Source organism: Mirounga angustirostris, unplaced genomic scaffold (genome assembly GCF_029215605.1).
Source record: "Mirounga angustirostris isolate CCGP_5_RB_7025 unplaced genomic scaffold, mMirAng1.0.hap1 SCAF_9, whole genome shotgun sequence".
Classification (NCBI taxonomy): Eukaryota; Metazoa; Chordata; class Mammalia; order Carnivora; family Phocidae; genus Mirounga; species Mirounga angustirostris.
In genome coordinates, this window is record NW_026991717.1 from 105,437,278 (window position 1) to 105,456,359 (window position 19,082).

Sequence of the window (19,082 nt, forward strand, 5' to 3'; positions counted from 1 at the left end):
ATGTCATTTGATTTTGGACTTGCTTTTGTACTGGCCTAATGAAGCCAGCACTGAAATCTCTGGCAGATTTAAAATTCATAGTCATAGAAAAGACCACAGGCCTACACCCCATTGGAAATATGCAGCTAGGTATCCAGCTTTAGGACAATATCTGAGATTCATAACTTCCTTGAATTCTAAAAAAATATACTCTTTATTTTAGAATAATTTTGACTTACAGAAAAGTCACAGAAAGAGTAGAGAGAGTTCCCACCTACTGTTTACCTAGTTTTCCCTAATGTTGACATTTTACATTACAATGATACATTTGTCCAAACAAGTTAACATTGCTGCAATATTATTAACTAAACTGTTGACTTTATTTGGATTCACCAGTTTTTCCATTAATGTCTGTCTTCTATTACATAATCCATTCCAGAATATGACATTGCATTTCATTCATTGAATTTTTAAAGCGTATTTATCAGAGCAAAGTAGATAGGAGGTAGTATGGTTTAGTGGAAAAAATGTGGACTTGGGGATCAGCTAGCTAGACGTAGTTTTAATCCTAGCTCTGCCATTTATTAGCCACTTGACCATAAAAGGTGGAAAGGATGGTTGTGAGGATTAAATGAGATAAGGTGTGCCAAAAAGGACCTGGCAGGTAATTAATCTTTGTTAAATGTTTGTTATCTTCCTCCTGATAGTGCAAAGTAGGAAACTTTTCAGTTGCATATATCTAATGAAAACTCATTTGGCTATATTATAGGGCAATCAAGTTCAGGTCATAGGACTCTTCTTCAGGCTTATTATCAATTAAATATAGTGCGTTTATTTGGAAGACCATGTATTGGGTTTCTGCATGTCTTCTGAGCATGTCTTTTGTCTCCAGAGCACCAAGTTCAACAAATCATATAGAAGCAGCAGTGGCCTTTTATGAATTTGCCCCCTGTAGCTACAGTGGTGTTGTATATAGCTCCAGGAGGAGATTCCTGTAGAACCAGAAGTGAAATGCAACACCCAGCTCTGGATTCCTTTAGCAGGCTGAGCCTCAGGCTCATTCTGGCAGCAATTCAAAGTGGGACCGAAAGTCCTCCACTTAAACTGGGTCAGCTCCTTTGGAATGGAACACCAGACTTGAGGGTCCATGGAGTTAATCTCAGAGCACTGGTTTACAAATGATTTGTAAAATTGTTGAATACTTCTACTTCCTACGTCTGCCATGCTGTAAACACTTGAGTCTGCTGTCCTGATATGTAGTCTAAAGTGGTGTTGTGATTTGGGAAAACGGAGTTGAGACTGGGATTGTGTGAGGGTGAAAAACAACCTGCTAGTTTCTGGATCTTTTCCTTCCTGCCTGAAGATAGTGATGAGCGGATATGGAAATCTTTTGCCATTTTAGTGTATTGGAGAAAATCTGGCTCGGCACACGTTTTTACTCTTTGCTTGAATGTATTTAATGGTGTTGACCACCAAGAGTAGAGATGTCCTTTTTCAAGGCTGACTTTGGCTGCCTTGATAGGGAAGTAGAGGGAAGGCCTATATTACTGTATGTTGGTGGGTTCTTTCCATTTCAGAAGCTCATGTACTGGTACTGTTAAGTTAGGTTGTAAAGTAATCTCCCAGGTAGAGGGGGTGTTCTACTGTTATTTAGTAACCAACGGTCGATGATATGTAGTCAACATTTCTGAAGGATCATTCATTTGCCAAATATTTATTGAGTCCTGATTAAGTACAAGGTATTACACTAGGTACCGGATGATAGCAAGATGAATATTTTGGGGTCTCTGACCCTGAGGAGCTTAAAATCTGGTGGGAGAGATCAAACGCATCCATTAGGAAATACAGTAGAGGGGATGGGAGTAGGCATCTTGGGGACAGATTATGAAGGTCTTTGATGGAATGCTCAGCTTGCTGTGGTGTGGGGCGCGGTAGTGGTCTGTGTCCACAGTAGTCTGTGTGTAATATCATAGCCACAGTTGATTGGTACAGGGATGGACACTTTCCCCAAACCAAAACATTCAGAATCCTTGTTGGGGGTTTTTCAAATTTTAATGAAGAAAAAATTTAAGACTGGTAGAAGGAGCCTTGGATGTAATGCTTGGGAGTTCTCAGTAACCAAGCTATCTGCCTGTGGAGAATGCGGATGAGCAGTAGGTAGGAGGGAAGGTGACCTCGGGAGTCTCATGAGTGACAGTGGAGGGAGAAGATCCTGGCAGAGACTGAGTGCCAGGTTCTAATCATCTCCCGGGTGTAGCAGCACTCTTGCCTTTTTGTGGTGATACGGATTTCCCTAGGAGCCAGAAACCCCCCTTGAACTGGACTCAGCAAAAATGTGAATTTATCGGAATCTGATACCAAACAAGGTGAAAAGCTGGAATGCAACTGGTGGGAATTTAAAAGACCTGTTGTCCCATGTCACTTGCCTCTTCTCTCTAGTCAAGTTAGTTTTTGTCTTTCAAAGGGCTTTCCCCAGAAAGTTGGAACCAGGGCTCCCAGTAGTTCTCAATTCACATTTCCTAGCTTCATTAAAGGGTTTCTACTGCTTTTCTTTTACTGCCAATTTGCAAAATTCTAGGGAAGATCTCTGATTGGTCTAGTAAGGGTTGTATATCAACCTCTAGGCCAGAGGGCCAGGATTGTGTTTGGCAAGCCCATTAGAACCACAGAAGCCTGGGGGGGAGGAGTTGTTTTCCATAAGAAGGGGGAGGATGCTATCTTTAGACAAGGAACAAAACAATAAATGTCCCCTAAAGATGAGGAAAGCCCAGTCTGGGTCCATAGCCTGGGGGCTAGGAAACGAGGGTCTGCATTGGAGAAACATTGCCCCAGGGAGATAGAATCTATAGACATGGGAATGCTAGAAGATGAGCAGATCTGGGAAGAGAAATAATGGGCCAGTTGGGATGCTGCTGTCTTAAGAAATGTAGGAAACCTGATAGTTTGGTGGTTTTTTTTACAAAGGCTGAGGTTCCGTTTGAATCAGAAGTCAGGTGCTGTGAGGGCTTTCCTCTTCAAAGCTTTCTGATCATTCTATCTTAGTGAACCCCACGAGTAATAATGGTATGCATTTCAGAGTTTCTATTATGTACAAAGCTTTGTAGTAGGGCCACATGTCACGTAATTTAATAATTGCAGCAACCCCGTGAAGTGTATTACGTGGAGGAAAGTAACTGAGGTAAGGGAGGATAAGAAATTTGGCTCAAAAACAGGTCTGTCTGATTTAAGAGGAGTCCAGGTTCTCCCCATTACATTGCCTATTTTAGATACTACTACTGACAATAATACTTACAGTATTGTTAATAGTGGCTAACAGTTACTGAGCTCTTACTCTGTGCTAAGCACTTTAAATGAAATAACTCACTTCATCTTTACAAATATTGTCCTCGATTTATAGTTGGGAAAACTGAGGCCTGAGGTCCTGCAACTAGAAAGTGATAAAGCCAGCACTTGAATCCAGCTCTCTTGGAGTGAGGGGCCAAATCCAAAAGCACTACTTTCTGCTGTCTCTAGTTGCATGAATAATGCTCGTCCAGTAAGAGTTCCAGGTCAGCTGTTGCTACCATCCATCTCTGATAGTAATTTACAACCTGGGAAAACGATAAAGCTGGTAGCAGTGTTTCTTCCCACAGTCTTCAGCGCTTTCTTTGCCTTGGTGTCAAGGTTTGGGCTAAAGGTAGAACAATTCACAAAGTGGTTGGGGTCTCCTGTTCAAGGACATGATTAAAGGTGTCCTGGTGGTAATAAACAATAATGCCAACTTAATGAATGACTTCTCAGTGTAGTATTGGCTTAAAAAAAACAGGTGAATCCCTGATGTCTACATACTAATATAAGCCCTGTGCTGCTGTAGCTTGCTTTGGTCTGCTGGTTCCCAGATGTGGTATCCAGCTGTTTGTCAGGTTCCTCCTCTGTAATCCATGGAAACCTCAACTGTATTACCACACCATGGGTTTCCTACTGAGTTCACTGTTTAAAAAAGTGGGAGTTGGAATGTTCCTTTTTTATGTTTTTATTGAAAAGAGCAAAAGTGCTATGAAAAGGTAAAATTACTATGTGTGTATATAGCTGATATTCATTGTATGGGTTAAGTTGAAAAACTTTGCATTCCTACTTCTGTTGGAATTCGGGTTAGATTATAAGCTAATGCTTGGTTTAAAAATTTTTTCACAGTAAACTAGTATTTGATGCTCATTCATTCATTCTTCACTCTACTTATTCAATAAATATCAACAAATCCTTATTATGGCGTTGAACATGTGTCCCTTACGGAGGGAGAAGTTTATCCAATAGAGCTGTTTACAGACTTTGTTTTGCAATCTTGATAAATGCAGTGGATGTGGCTTACAATTGCTGAAGAGACTCAGGCTCTCAGGTCTTACAATTGCTGAAATAAAGTGTATATTCTTGGGGGGGTTGGGTATAAGAACCAGATGACGCCGTTACCTATGCTTGACAGTCTTGAAGTAAGTGACTCTCTGCAGATGCCATATATTATTTATAGAAGTATCTGACATTTAGTGAGAATCTGTAATATTTAGGGCCAGCGTAGAGACTTTTGTTCTAGATCATTTTTCCAAACTTTTATCGGCAAATGCATCGTATTTTCTGTGCTTGCATGACTGTGCAAGTATAAAGGAGAGTATAAAGCACAGGCTATCAAATTGTTAAAAAGAAAATGCCAGTTTGAATTATTGATTATGTACCGAGGGCATAAATCTTTGAAATCATGGTAATGTTTCCAGACAGTACAAGATGGAATCTATGTTCTTAGCCTTTCCCTGAAAAATACTGCTGGATGCACGGCGATGGAGTTTTGTGTGCAATTTACCATTTTAATAACCCCTACCCGAAATCTAAGGTAGTGCGCCGGCCTACGGAAGCTAAGACTGAGCCGCAGCCGCAGGACTGGAAAACTTGCTGCCGGAACGTTTGTGCTGCAGTGTCTCGCCTCCGGCCGGTGCTCATTCGCAAAGGGACCGTCTCCGCCGAGAGCCTGTTGGCAGGAGCCCGCTTGGCGTCGGGTCTGTGGAGGTTTGGGGGTGCTCTGGCTGTAGCTGAAGCAGGCGTCGGGGAGAGCCCATAGGAAAGAAGGCACCATGGACGATCAGGGCTGCCCCCGGTGTAAGACCACGAAATACCGGAACCCCTCCTTGAAGCTGATGGTGAATGTGTGCGGACACACTCTGTGAGTCGGGAGACAGTGGCTTCCGTGGGAGTGAGACGCGCCGGGTGGGAGGCGGGAGCTGGGAGATGCTTGGCCTCGGCTCAGGGGAGAAAAGGGCGTCGTTAGTTTCAACACCGGGGCGGAAAATGGGCAAGGGGAGCGTTGTTTCTGTAAACGGACTCGAGCCACTAGCCCCTGAGCCGCGCTGGCCTGCTTTGGACTGCTGGTACCCAGAGGTAGTACCCAGCAGTTTGTCAGGTTCCCCCCTTCATAGCCCATGTATTTCCACATTCTGGTGACAACTGGGGTCCAGACATGTCGCTGGTAAAAGCGTGGGGGATTGGAATGTTTAATTTCGCGCGAAATGTTTTTATTGACAACGGCCAAATTGCTATGAAAACAAAATTACTGTGAGTATATAGTTCTGTTTGTTATGTAGGCTAATTTGAAAACCCCGTCTGTAAAGCAATTTGTCTTGATGGAGTTTGGTTAGATTTCTCATCCCTGAAAGGGAGAAAGTCTCGGCAGTTAATTTTGGAGATAGAATGATGGCTGGCATTTAACGAGGGCACATTACGTGCCAGGCACTGTTCTAAGCCTTTATCATGAATTGTCTCACTTCGTTCCCACAACAGCCCCATGAAGTAAGTACTAGTATTATTACCATTTCACAGAGAAGGAGGCTGAGACTGCTCAAGGTCCCTTATTAGGTGGGCCCTACTAGAATTGGAACACACCGTGTCTGACTCTAGAACGCTCATTTTTGGGAAAGGGACAGGAAAGAGGGAGGTTGAGTTTGTGTATTTTGAAGAATAAGTGCAGGAATTGGTCAACGTATTTCTTGCCACATTTTTAAAAAAGATTTTATTTATTTATTTGAGAGAGAAAGAGAGAAAGCGCGCCAGCACGATGGGGGGAGTGAGGAGCCGAGGCATGGGGGTGGGGGGGAAGCAGACTCCCGGCTGAGCAAGGAGCCCGATGTGGAGCTCGCTTTCCGGACTCCGATTCCCAGACTCCCAGACTCCCAGACTCCGGGGACATGACCTGAGCCTAAGACAAAGGCTTAACCGACTGAGCCACCCAGGCGCCCCTTCTCACCACATTTTTATGGTCACATATAGTTCAGTAAAGGTGGTTTCATAAAGCACTTCGGGATTAAAGGTGATATATTATGGTGAGCATATATTCCTGTAGCTTCTTTGAGGTTTCTTAGAAATAAAAAATGATGGATAATCTACAGTGTGATAGACTAGGTCTTTGGGTAAGCAAAACTTGCATGATCAGTTGTAGTTATTATAATAAGGTTTATTAACTTGCTTAATTGGTACTTTTTTCTTATTTTTATTTTCCTTTGCTTTATCCAGCAAAGGAAATGCAGTGGAACTGTGATTGAATGGTTTAAGATTAGAAAGAAGGTGAAAGTAATCAAGTAGAATGCATGGAAAAGGGAAGTGAGACAAAGAGTGTATAAAGACTGTTAGGTTTTTAGAAAGATTTTGTTCAATTTCTCTTCATTTTCCTGTATCAGGTTTGTTGGTGCTCAAGGGAAGTGAATTTGCTTTTTTTGAAGGATACTAAATGTAATTTTCTGCCAGACATTTCTGCCTAGTAGAAATTAGCTAATTGGAGAAGATTGTGATTTCAGCAAAATAAATGGCATTTTTATTAGGCAATTATGAAATAATTTATTTTTAATTAGAGATTGCTTTTGTTGTTTTCCTTAGTCCTTTTTGTTTTCTCATACGAGTTAAGAATTGTCTAAGGTATTGGGGGCCTGGCTGGCTCACTTGGTAGGGCATGTGACTCCTGATCTTGGGGTTGTGAGTTTGAGCCTCACATTGGATGTAGAGATTACTTAAAAAAATAAAATCTTAAAAAAATTTGTCAGTTATTCTTGTGTTTCATTTATTTTGGTTTATTTGCTAACTTGTTAGATACAGACTGCACTTTATAGTTTTTTTGATTTGAAATATGAACAAAATGAATAAAAGAATATAGAGTATTGGCTAAGAGAATAAACTTCTGATTTTGAATTCTTTGCACAGTCCCTGTAGTGTTTGGCTTTGGACAAATTACTAACTTCTTGTGCTCATTTTTCTTATTTGTACAATAGAGGTAGCAGCACTACTTCTATTACAGTGTTTGAGGATCAAATAATATATGTAAAATATTTGGAGGTGTTTTGTAGAGTTTCTGTCTCTACTGTCAAACATAGTATTTGTTTAATATATATTGGCTATCTTATTATCATTATTGTGGATAGTATGTGTGCTAAGCAGAAATGAAATTAAAACAGGAGCCATTTGGGCTACTATGAAAGACTTGCACAATAATGATTTTCTTTAAATGAATTCAAGAGACTATAAGATGTTAAAATGATAGTTTTAATTATAATGACCCTATAAATGATAGAGTGAGTAGGAGTAGTGATTCATAAAAGATAAGAAGTACAGGATTATGGAAAGATTAATTAGGAGGGTGTACTGTTTATGGGAGAAAATGCAGGAGCAAAAAGGGGAGAAGAGGTGAAACATGAAAATACTTTCCTCCCTTACCTGCTAGTAATTGAGGAAGCATATTCCCTTTTGTATCAGTTCAATCCAGCAAACACCCAAATGAATTGATTACATGTACATGAAAGAAGTTTGGATTCCATGTTTGTTTTTCAATTCAAGGATGAGCTTGAATTGTCTTAATTACAGAAAAGGGTGATATTTTTTCTTTTTCAGAACCACCTGTTTTAAGAAACAGGCCTTTCATAGAAATCTTTCATAGAATTCTGGAAGCATACTGAATTAGATGGAGTCAGTTATATCTAATTCTCATTTAAACAGGTCTTTAATAATTTAATTTTAATTCCAGCCATTTTTGGCAAAACTCTTCTCTGGAAACTTTACATGTATTTGATTTTACTGAATCTACTTTTTTCATTTTAAACATGCATAAGACACAAAATAGTAGAAAAAGCAAATATGTCCTGATATATAAAAGTCAGTATTTTGCCATATTTACTTAAGATCTTTCTTGCTCTGTCTCTTCCCTTCCTCTGTTCCTGTTTCTCTCTCACCTACTGATGAATTACTGAGAGTTTCTACTATGAATTTTGCTGATTGCATCTCTGTGGTATTGTTTAATATGTTCCTTTGTATTTTCTCTAAATTATTAGTTATATTTAGAAGCTCTATCAGGTTAAGGTTCAATTTATTTATTGTTGGAAAGAATGATTCATAAGTGGCATTTATTTGTTCTGACTGGTATTTTGGACTTATATAGTACCTATATGCAAATTAGGAAACAGTGTCTACTTTGGGCAGGCAAAGTAGGAAAAGGCACTCATTCTGGTAAAATAATTTGAAAAAGGGGACTTTCTCAGTATTTGTTGTTAATTTCAAATTTTCTGTTGTGGTAAGAGAAGATACTCTATTAAATTTCAGTCTTTTGAAATTTTCTTAGAACTTATTTATGGTCCAGCAAATGGTCTGTGTTGGTGAGCAATGTACATTTGAAAAGAATGTTCTGCAACTGCTGGGTATAGTGTATTATGAATGTCAATTTGGTCAACTTGGTTGATAGTGTTACTCAGATCTTCTGTATATTTTTTAAATTATGTTAATCACCATACATTACATCATTAGTTTTTGATGTAGTGTTCCATGATTCATTGTTTGCATATAACACCCAGTGCTCCATTCAGTACGTGCCCTCTTTAATACCCATCACCAGGCTAACCCATCCCCCCACCCCCCTCCCCCTCTAGAACCCTCAGTTTGTTTCTCAGAGTCCATAGTCTCTCGTGGTTTGTCTCTCCCTCCAATTCCCCCCCTTCATTTTTCCCTTCCTGCTATCTTCTTCTTTTTTTTAACATATAATATATTATTTGTTTCAGAGGTACAGGTCTGTGATTCAACAGTCTTACACAATTCACAGCGCTCACCATAGCACATACCCTCCCCAGTGTCTGTCACCCAGCCACCCCATCAGATCTTCTATATTTTACAAATTTAATTTGTCTACTCATTTTATCAATTACTCCAACTAGATTGTGGATCTGTCAGTTTCTCCTTTTAGTTCTGTTATGTTTCATGTATTTTGAAGTTTTCTGATCAGGTACATAGATATTTAGGATTGCTCTGTCTTCCTGATGACTATCACCTTTTGTCATCGTGAAAAATGTCTCTTTTTGTCTCTTGTAGTACTCTTTGTCCTGAAGTTTTTGTCTGAATTAAATAGTCATGTCAGCTTTCTTACGCATACTGTTTGATGGTATATCTTTTTCCATACTTTTACCTTCAACCAATTTATATTAGGAGATAGTTAACATCTTGCTTTTTTACCTGGCCCCCAAATTTCTGCCTTTTAATTGGTGTATTTGTCCCTTTATATTTAATGTAATTATTGAACTCATTGGGTTTAAGTCTGCTTGTTTTCTATTTGTTCCTTTTGGTTTTTGTTCTTGTTCCTTTCTTGCCTTATTTTGATTAATTGCATATTTTAAAGTATTGGCCTATTAGCAATAGTTCTTTGTTGTTATTTTAATATTTTTAATATTTTTTGAGTTGTTTCTCTAGGTATAACAGTGTGTATCTTTCTCAAAGTCTATTTAGAGTCATCATCTGACACTCCTCATTTTTAACTTCCCATTTAATAACTTCGCAAATGTGAACAATATAGTTCTGTTTACTCACCCATCTCATCTTTTATGCTGATGATGTATCTTTTACTTCTATATATGATTCAGTATTGTTATTTTTGCTTTAAACAGTCAGTTGTCTTTAAGGAAAAGTAGACAACTGAAAAATAGTCTTTATAAAAACATTTTTTTGAGATATAATTTTTCACATACCATAAAATTAATCCATTTTAAGTGTAGAGTTTGTGGCTTTCAGTATATTCTCAGAGATGTGCTTCCATTACCATAATCAACTTTAGAACATTTTTGCCACTTCATAAAGAAACTCCTCATCACTTAGCCAGCACCCTCCAAACACTCCCTTTCCCCCATTGCCCTCCCCTAGCCCGAGGCAACCACTAATCTTACTTTCTGTCTCTATAGATTGCCTATTTTGGGCATTTCACATAAATGGGATCATTCAATATATGGTCCTCTGTGATTGGCTTTTTTTTTTAATATTTTATTTTTTAAAGATTTTATTGTTATTTGACAGAGAGAGAGAGCACAAGTAGGCAGAGCGGCAGGCAGAGGCAGAGGGAGAAGCAGGCTTCCTGCTGAGCGGGGAGCTCTATGCGGGACTCAATCCCAGAACCCCGGGATCGGGACCTGAGCCGAAGATAGTCGCTTAACCAACTGAGCCACCCAGGAGCCCTCTGTGATTGGCTTTTACTTAGAATAATATTTTTATTGTTCATCCATATTGTAGCAAATCAGGACTTCATTTCTTTTTGTTCTGAGTAGTATTCCATTGTATGGCTATATCACATTTTATTTATCCATTCATTAATTGATGGACATGTGGGTTGTTTTCACTTTTTGGCTATTATGAATAATGCTGTTATGAACATTCATGTGCAAATTTTTGTATGGACAGATGATTTTGTTTCTCTCAGTTGTGTACTTACGAGTATAATTTTTGGATCATATGATAACTAAGTTTTACTATTTGAGGAACCGTAAGACTGTTTTCCAGAGTGGCTGCAGCATTTTATATTCCCACTAGTGGTGTATGAAGGTTCAGTTTCTCTACATCTTTTGCCAGCACCTGTTATTTAACTTTTTTGGATTATAGCCATCCTGGTGGGTGTAAAGTGGTGAAATGTAGTCTTTTATATTCACTTACTTATTTACTATCTTTGGTGTCCTCCTTCTTTCCTTTGGATCTGATTTTACAGTTGTCTTGATTGTTGGTGAAGGATTCTCCTAGATTTTGTTTATCCGAAAGTGTTTTTATTTCGCTTTACTGTGTGAAGGATATTTTTGCTGAATATGAAATTACAGTTTGGCATTTCACCACTTGAAAGGTACTGTTTTCTGATCTCCGTTGTTTGTCATGGGAAGCTAGCTGTTACTCACGTCTTTGGTTCCTTTTACATAAAAACCTTTTGGGGCTGCTTTAATTTTTGTTTCTGGCAGTTTGAGTATGTTCTAGGTGTGTTTGTTTTTGTTTGTTTTGTTTGTTTATATTCATCCTAGTTGAGGTTTGCTGCACTTAGATTGGTAAGTCAGTATTTTTCATCCTATTGGAAAATTTCAGTGATTCTGAACTATTTGCACTTTCTTCTTATTTTGGAGCTCCAGTTACATGTATATTGGACTCTTTGATATTCTGTAAGTCCCGGTGGTATGATTTATTTTTCTTCAGTCTTTTTTCTCTCTGTTCTTTAGTTACTTTCTGTTGATCTGTCTTCAAGTTCACTGACTCCCGTATGCTATTTCTAATCTTCTGTTAAGCTCATTCAGTATATTTTTATTTTTATGCTTTTTGCTCTAGGGTTTTCATTTTATTCTTTTTTATAATTTTCATTTCTTTTATTAGATTTTTTTTTTAAAGATTTTATTTATTTATTTGACAGAGAGAGACACAACACAAGCAGGAGGAGTGGGAGAGGGAGAAAACAGGCTCCCCACGGAGCAGGGAGCCCAATGTAGGGCTCGATCCCAGGACCCTGGGACCATGACCTGAGCCGAAGGCAGACGCTTAACGACTGAGCCATCCAGGCGCCCCTCTTTTATTAGATTTTCTATTCATGCATTCATTAAGACCATATTTTTCTTTTAGTTCTTTGAATGTATTTTCCTTTAATTCTTTGAACATGTTTTGTGTTAATTCTTTTAAAATATTTATAATAGCTGCTTTTAAAGTTTCTGTTTGCTAGATTGAACATCTTGGCTATTGCAGGGTTGATTTCTATTGACTGTTCTTTTTGACTATGGGTCATGTTTTTCTTTTTCCTTTTTTGAATGTTTTGTACTTTTTTAAATGTAAACTGGATCCTGTAGTTGCTACATTTTAGAGATCTTGGATTTTATTTTTCTGTGTGTGTGTTTGTGTGTGTTTTAATTTTGTAGGTAGTTCATTTTACTGGCTGATCACCTTGAACTTTGTAAGCTTGGTTTTAATCTTTGCTAGGATAGATCTGCAGAGATCCCAGTGTGTTTCCTTACTTTAGTGCAACTTAACGTCCAAACTTTTAATTCCTTGCAAAATTTGTTGGGTCCTGATTTTAAGCTTTGTTAGGGGAGTCTGGAATAAGTCTCATTTTAGGATGTGGTCCTTACTCTTAGTTGGTGCCTTTTTGGTATTTCAGCTGGATGTGTTAAGTGTTAAGGTATAATGTGGTGTCTCTACTCTGACTGGGTGGGAACTTCACAGTATGTCCACCACTCTTTTTTTTTTTTAATAAAGATTTTATTTATTTATTTGAGAGAGGGAGAGAGAGAATGAGCTGGGGAAGGGGCAAAGGGAGAGGGATAAGCAGACTCCCTTTCTCTCAAACTCTTACTTGCTGGGCATGGTCATGGAAATTGTGCCAGGTAGAAAACTGAGGCAACTGTAGGGCTCACTTTGTTAGTTTCCCATCTCTGAGGGATTATAGTGTTTGTGTTGTCTGTTGTCCAATGCCTCTAAACCCACGTCTCATACATTTGTTTGTTTTATGGTTGCTTATGGGGGGGGGGAATACTAGTCTGGCATCAGTTATTCCATCATGTTTTTAAGGAAAAGCTGGTCTTGCTGTTGTTGAGTCATTTGCTTCCTATAGTCTTAGTTCTGTGTGTATATGTTCATTTTCTTACCTCAAATTGGCAATTGCTTTTAACATATTAACATTTCTTTCCTTTTGTAGTTTCTAATTTTTTCACCACCTTAGTTTTTTCCCTAATACTTTTGTAAGCATTCTTTTTTCTTTCTTTTTTAAGATTTTATTTATCTGACACAGAGAGAGAGCTAGTGAGAGAGAGAGAGAGAGCACAAGCAGGGGGAGCAGCGGGCAGAGGCAGAGGGAGAAGCAGGCTCCCTGTTGAGCAGGGAGCCCAATGTGGGACTCGATCCCAGGACTCTGGGATGATGACCTGAGCCGAAGGCAGATACTTAACTGACTGAGCCACCCAGGCACCCCAATTCCTCTTTTCTTTTCAATGGAGTGAATATTTTCAAGTTGATTAGAATATAATGTTGCAGGACAGCTCTAGAAAATTCATGTCTCATGTCTTCTGAATGGCAATTGCATTGAACATCTCAAGATCATTTTCCTAAAGGAGATGCTTTTTGCTTTCACTACATATATGAGTTGGTGTCCTGTATATTTTCATAATCCAAATCTACTGAGTAGCAGAAAGAACACCAAATCACAAGTTAGAAAATCTAGGTTCTCAGGGTGCCTGGGTGGCGAAGTCTGTTAAGTGTCTGACTCTTGGTTTCAGCTCAGGTCATGATCTTAGGGTTGTGAGATCGAACTGGAAATTCTCTCTCCCTCTCCTTTTGCCCCTCCCACTTGTGTGTGTACTCTCTCTCAAATCTTTTTTTTAAAAAGATTTTATTTATTTATTTGACAGAGATACAGCGAGAGAGGGAACACAAGCAGGTGGGGTAGGGGAGGGAGGAGAAGCAGGCTTCCTGTGGAGCAGGAAGCCCGGTGCTGGGATCATGACCTGAACCGAAGGCAGACGCTTAACGACTGAGCCACCCAGGCTCCCCTAAATAAATAAATCTTAAAAAAAAAGAAAAGAGAGGGTGCCTGGGTGGCTCAGTTGGTTAAGCAACTGCCTTCGGCTCAGGTCATGATCCTGGAGTCCTGGGATCGAGTCCCGCATCGGGCTCCCTGCTCAGTGGGGAGTCTGCTTCTCCCTCTGACCCTCCCCCCTCTCATGCTCTCTCTATCTCATTCTCTCTCTCAAATAAATAAATAAAATCTTAAAAAAAAAAAAAAGAGAAAGAATATCTATGTTCGTGTTTTGACATAACTGGCCAGTTTTATGCCAGCCATTTAACTTTGAATTGATCATTTGTTTGGAATAATTTTTATCTGCCTTTAATCTCTTAAAATTTGGTAATTTAGTTAATAGTTAATAAGATTATTGTGGTCAGTAGTTTTTTTTTTAAATTTTATTTTATTATGTTAATCACCATAGATTACGTCATTGGTTTTTGATGTAGTGTTCCATGATTCATTGTTTGTGCATAACACCCAGTGCTCCAATCAATACATGCCCGCTTTAATACCCACCACCAGGCTAACCCATCCCCCCACCCCCCTCCCCTCTAGAACCCTCAGTTTGTTTCTCAGAGTCCATAGTGTCTTATGGTTCGTCTCCCCCTCCGATTCCCCCCCTTCATTTTTCCCTTCCTGCTATCTTCTTCTTTTTTTTTTTTTAACATATAATGTATTATTTGTTTCAGTATTGTGGTCAGTAGTTTTGGTCTTTGACTTCACATCATTAATAAAACTCATAAGATACAAAAAATTTAGTCATTTTTGTTAGTTGTAATTGTTCTTTTCCAATATGGGGAACATTCTATTTACAGAATATGAGTACTTCACTATGGATTGATTATGTTATGGCTGTGATATATATTTTTGGCTTTGACTGGAAGTGATAATTAGTGTACTGTAGTCTTTAAGATGCCATGTGTGCTAATATACTTATTTCAGTTCCTTTTCTTATCTAGTGTAACTTAATGTTATAGTTCTTTAAAACTATAGTTACTAATAGTAATTATGTTATTTGTAATGTGTCTCTTTGTATCTTATCTCCATACTGCTCCTCCTTTCTAATTCTTTTCTTCTTACTGGCAATCCTTTTTAAAGATTCATTTTATCTGCTGTATGGCTTTCTCTCTCTCTCTCTCTCTCTCTATATATATATATATTTTTTTTTTTTTTCTTTTTTCCTGTTTTGGAGGAAAACTTTTGTGAGATTTTGCCTGTAGGTATCAGAAAGTTGCGTAGGAACTTTGGCTTCATGAATGGGCATTCTTTAGGATTTCTTTCCCTAGAAGTTGTATTACCAAATTCGTGTTCTAAGATTCAAACAGGTAATATGAAGCTGTTTATGAGATGTTCACACTTATTTGTTAAAATACAAATTATTTTTTTCTGCAAGAACCTGAAACAGTAGCATATTACTTTCCTTTAGGAATACAAGTATAAACAGAGAGGATTTCTTTTTTTTTTTAAGTTCTTTTTTTAAAAAATATTTTATTTATTTGACAGAGAGAGAGAGAGCACAAGCAGGAGGAGTGGCAGGCAGAGGGAGAGGGAGAAGGAGGCTCCTTGCTGAGCAAGGAGCCCGATGCAGGGCTTGATTCCAGGACCCTGGGATCATGACTTGAGCTGAAGGCAGATGCTCAACCGACTGAACCACCCAGACACCTCTAATTTATTTTCTCATTGCCTTTTTTCTGCTTTGGACATAAAATGTTATGTCTAATGAATATGTAATGATAGTCTGCTTGAGTTTGAATCGTAGGTTTGCTACTTATTAGCTGTGTGATTGAGGGAAAATTAGTCATATTTTTTAAGCCTTTGATTGCTCACCTGTACAGTGAGTTTACCAGTAGCCTATATCTCACAAGATTACTGTGAGGATTAGATTAGGCACAGTTCAAGTAAGTTTAAAGATTCAGGTAAATTTAAGAGTAAACTTAATCTGTAATCAACTATAAAGAGTTGTTTTTAGTATTCTAAATGTAGCAACACAGTTTTTAGGTTAAGTGTCAATCTTTTTGGCAATTTACTTCTTGTTTACTTAGCAGTTAGTCCCTGAGATAGTAAATAGAATGAGAATAATTGAAAGAAAATTTAACCCGGGATTTTAATGGTTTTATTCAAGCGTCAAATGTGTTAAGTCTATTTTCAAAGAGAAAAAAGAGTCAATAGTAATTCATTAGTTGTTGCTTACTATTAAATATAAGTTTTCAGTCTCTCTTGTGTACACTCAATAAAATCTCCAGATTACTGATACCCAAACTTGCTTCATCCTAAGAATCATCTTGGGTGCAAGATGATTAAATTACAAATTTCTGGGCTCCAACATAGATCTCTGGGGGAGAGACCTTCTATTTTATACTATCAATCTAGGAGAGTCTTGTGTTCAAGCAGTGTTGGAAGACAAGGTGTGAGTATACAACAGTGAGTGTGGCAGACATGATTACTGCCTGCATTAGTTTTATAGTGTTTGAGCTCTTTTGAGTCATTAAAAGGGAATTAGTTTTTCTCTCTTTACAAGGAAGAAAAGGAAGTTTAGAGTTATAAAAATATTCTTTGTAATTAAGGTGTGAAAGTGGGCTTTAACAAATATGCCCCATATTTGTTAAACTATTTGTTGAAAAAGTGCTATTAAAGAAACAGAAACCAGGGGCGCTGGGTGGTGCAGTCTTTTGAGCGTGGTACTCCTGGTTTTAGCTCAGGTTGTGATCTCAGGGTTGTGAGATGGAGCCCTGTGTTCTGCTCTGCGTGGAGTCTGCTTGAGATTCTCTCTCCTTCTTCAACCCCACCTGCTTGTGCTTTCTCTATCTCTCAAATAAATAAATAAAATCTTAAAAAAGAAAACCAGAAACCTGAAATCCTGAAACTTAATTGTCACCATTCTGCTGATTTAGGGGAAGCACATATTTTTTGTGGGTATATCCTAAAGTTATGAATTTTTGTAAGATTAGCATCAAGGGAACAAAAAGTTTAGGTGGTTAAAAATGCATAAATGTTTTTGTGAAGTAGCCACCGAAGAGGAAAGATCTAAATATTAGCCCCATTAGGAAGGTGGAATGTGATGTCTAATTTGGCTGTCATGCTGAACATGGAAGCCTGTGTAAAAGTACATCCCTCAAAGTGTTGTTTTGTCAAAAGGATTGATAGGAAGTTGGCAAACTCAGTTAATTTAAAATTGGAAGGAGTCTAGCAGTCATCTTTTTAGTTCTATTTTACACCTGTCCCCCCCCCCCCCCGCCTTTTTTTTTTTTTAACAGATGGGAAAACCAAAGCCTATTTAAGGTTAAATGGTTGCATTGCCCACATGGTCAGCTGTACTTTTTTCTTTCTATGTAAATCCCAGTTAAGAATTATTCAATTAAATTTTAACCATGTTTGCTAAATAAAATTCTTATTGATATAACGCAACTAGATTGCAACTCAAACCCATTTATTTATTTATTTATCTATCTATTTATTTATTTATTTTTAAAGGGTTATTTATTTGAGAGAGAGAGAGCACGCAAGCACCCAAGCAAGGAGAGGGGCAGAGGGAGAGGGAGAAGCAGACTCCCCCCTGAGCAGGGAGCCCGACGTGGGGCTCCATCCCAGAACCCTGGGATCATCACCTTAGCTGAAGGCAGATGCTTAACCGACTGAGCCACCCAGGCGCTCCTCAAACCTTTTTAAAAAATGAAAATACTACAATATTATCAAAATCACTTTGATACACTTAGAATAATTTTCTTTTTATGTTTTAGTTTCCAGGATGCTAGCATTAAAAAAAAACTTTAAATGTTCAATAATGACTTTTCCACCAATCCTGTATTTTGCCATATCATCTTATTTGATTGATAATATATAAACAATGTCATAGTATTTGGCTTTTGAGGTATAAACATGCAAATTGGGGGCACCTGGGTGGCTCAGTCGGTTAGGCGACTGCCTTCGGCTCAGGTCATGATCCCAGGGTCCTGGGATCGAGCCCCGCATCGGGCTCCCTGCTCCGCGGGAAGCCTGCTTCTACCTCTCCCATTCCCCCTGCTTGTGTTCCCTCTCTCGCTGTGTCTCTCTCTGTCAAATAAAATATTTAAAAACAAAAACCAAAAACCAAAAAACAAAACATGCAAATTGGGAAGCCTAAGTGTATTGTTTATACGATGAAATGATTTAGAGGGTAACTAATTATATGCATATTTCATTTTTGATTTGTATCAAGGATATATACTTGTACAAACAAATAAGTATATTCCCCACAAAAAGACAAGAAAATGTAATATTTATGGACTTTGTTAGAACTGTTTTGAAGTATTAGGTTTTCTTTCATTCACTGTTAGAATATATAAAAAAACCAGAATTTTGAGATGAAGAAAAATGGTTGTATACCTCATTCAGTTTTCTTTAGAACACAAATATGATAGTGGCTATATCATTGAAAATTAATGAAGGCTCCATCAATATGGTGCAGTGCCTCTGCATCACTGATTTATATATATTTAATGAGTTTGCTATTCTAATTTCAGGTAACTGAAGCAAACTGCATCTAGCACTAACTCTGATTTACTTACAAACAATTCATTCCATTAAAATATAAATGCCTTGAAATCTACCAATATTAAGTATAATTTCTTCATAAATAATTCTACAGTGTTTACTTCCAGGCTATAACTAAGTTGTTTCTAAAGAGAGCATCCTTTTTTAGGACTGTTTTAGATAATGTACCAAAACATGTCATTTGATCTTATTTCTTGTTACTGATCTGTGGACTTGGAATAGAAAACATGGGGGAAAATTTTTTAAAAAGTTATAGGATTGTGGTGTGACATGGCAGATGTTATAGTTTTGAGATCTATTGGAGGATACATGAGGAGCATTTTAAGCGTCTATTTCTATGTTCTTTGACATTAGGAATATAACTTTCAATATTTGTATTTATTTTCAAAGGTCTTATTTTAAAATGCTTTTATTTTAAAATGTGTATTGTGTTAGTTTATTGAAAAGATACTATTAAAAACATTTCTAAAAAAATAAAACATTTCTGACAACAGAAAAATAGCATATAATATTTTTACAGAGCATTTATTTTAATTTTTACCTTCTGATTCTTGTGAGTGATTCTACTTAGAAATCAGTTTTATATAATGTGTGGTTTTTATGGAGCTGGAATTTGCTGAGCTACATATTATTTTATTTTTTAGAAGTGCTCATATTGCCAATCAAATGAATACATAATTGATATCTTATAATTTAATAAAATATTGTGTTAGCAGATGAAGATTCTTTATCTATATTTTGT

The 19,082-nt window shown here is 37.7% G+C and overlaps 1 protein-coding gene across 7 annotated transcripts in view; it reads left to right on the plus strand.

Moving 5' to 3' along the window:
* MNAT1 (MNAT1 component of CDK activating kinase) overlaps nt 1-19,082 on the plus strand; it is a 209,753-nt gene that overhangs the window by 2,844 nt on the left and 187,827 nt on the right. For 2 of the 7 annotated variants that reach the window (XR_010405207.1, XM_064571146.1), the window contains exon 1: nt 4,937-5,167. The exons of 2 other annotated variants lie outside the window; for them this stretch is intronic. Coding sequence is in view for 4 of the 5 variants with exons in the window: in XM_064571146.1 (XP_064427216.1) it covers nt 5,079-5,167 (89 nt within the window). In the remaining variant the exon portion in view is untranslated. Of the gene's footprint in view, nt 1-4,931; nt 5,168-19,082 lie in introns of those variants that run through there. 3 more of the 7 variants (XM_064571141.1, XM_054513740.2, XM_045900991.3) reach the window with 3 other exon arrangements.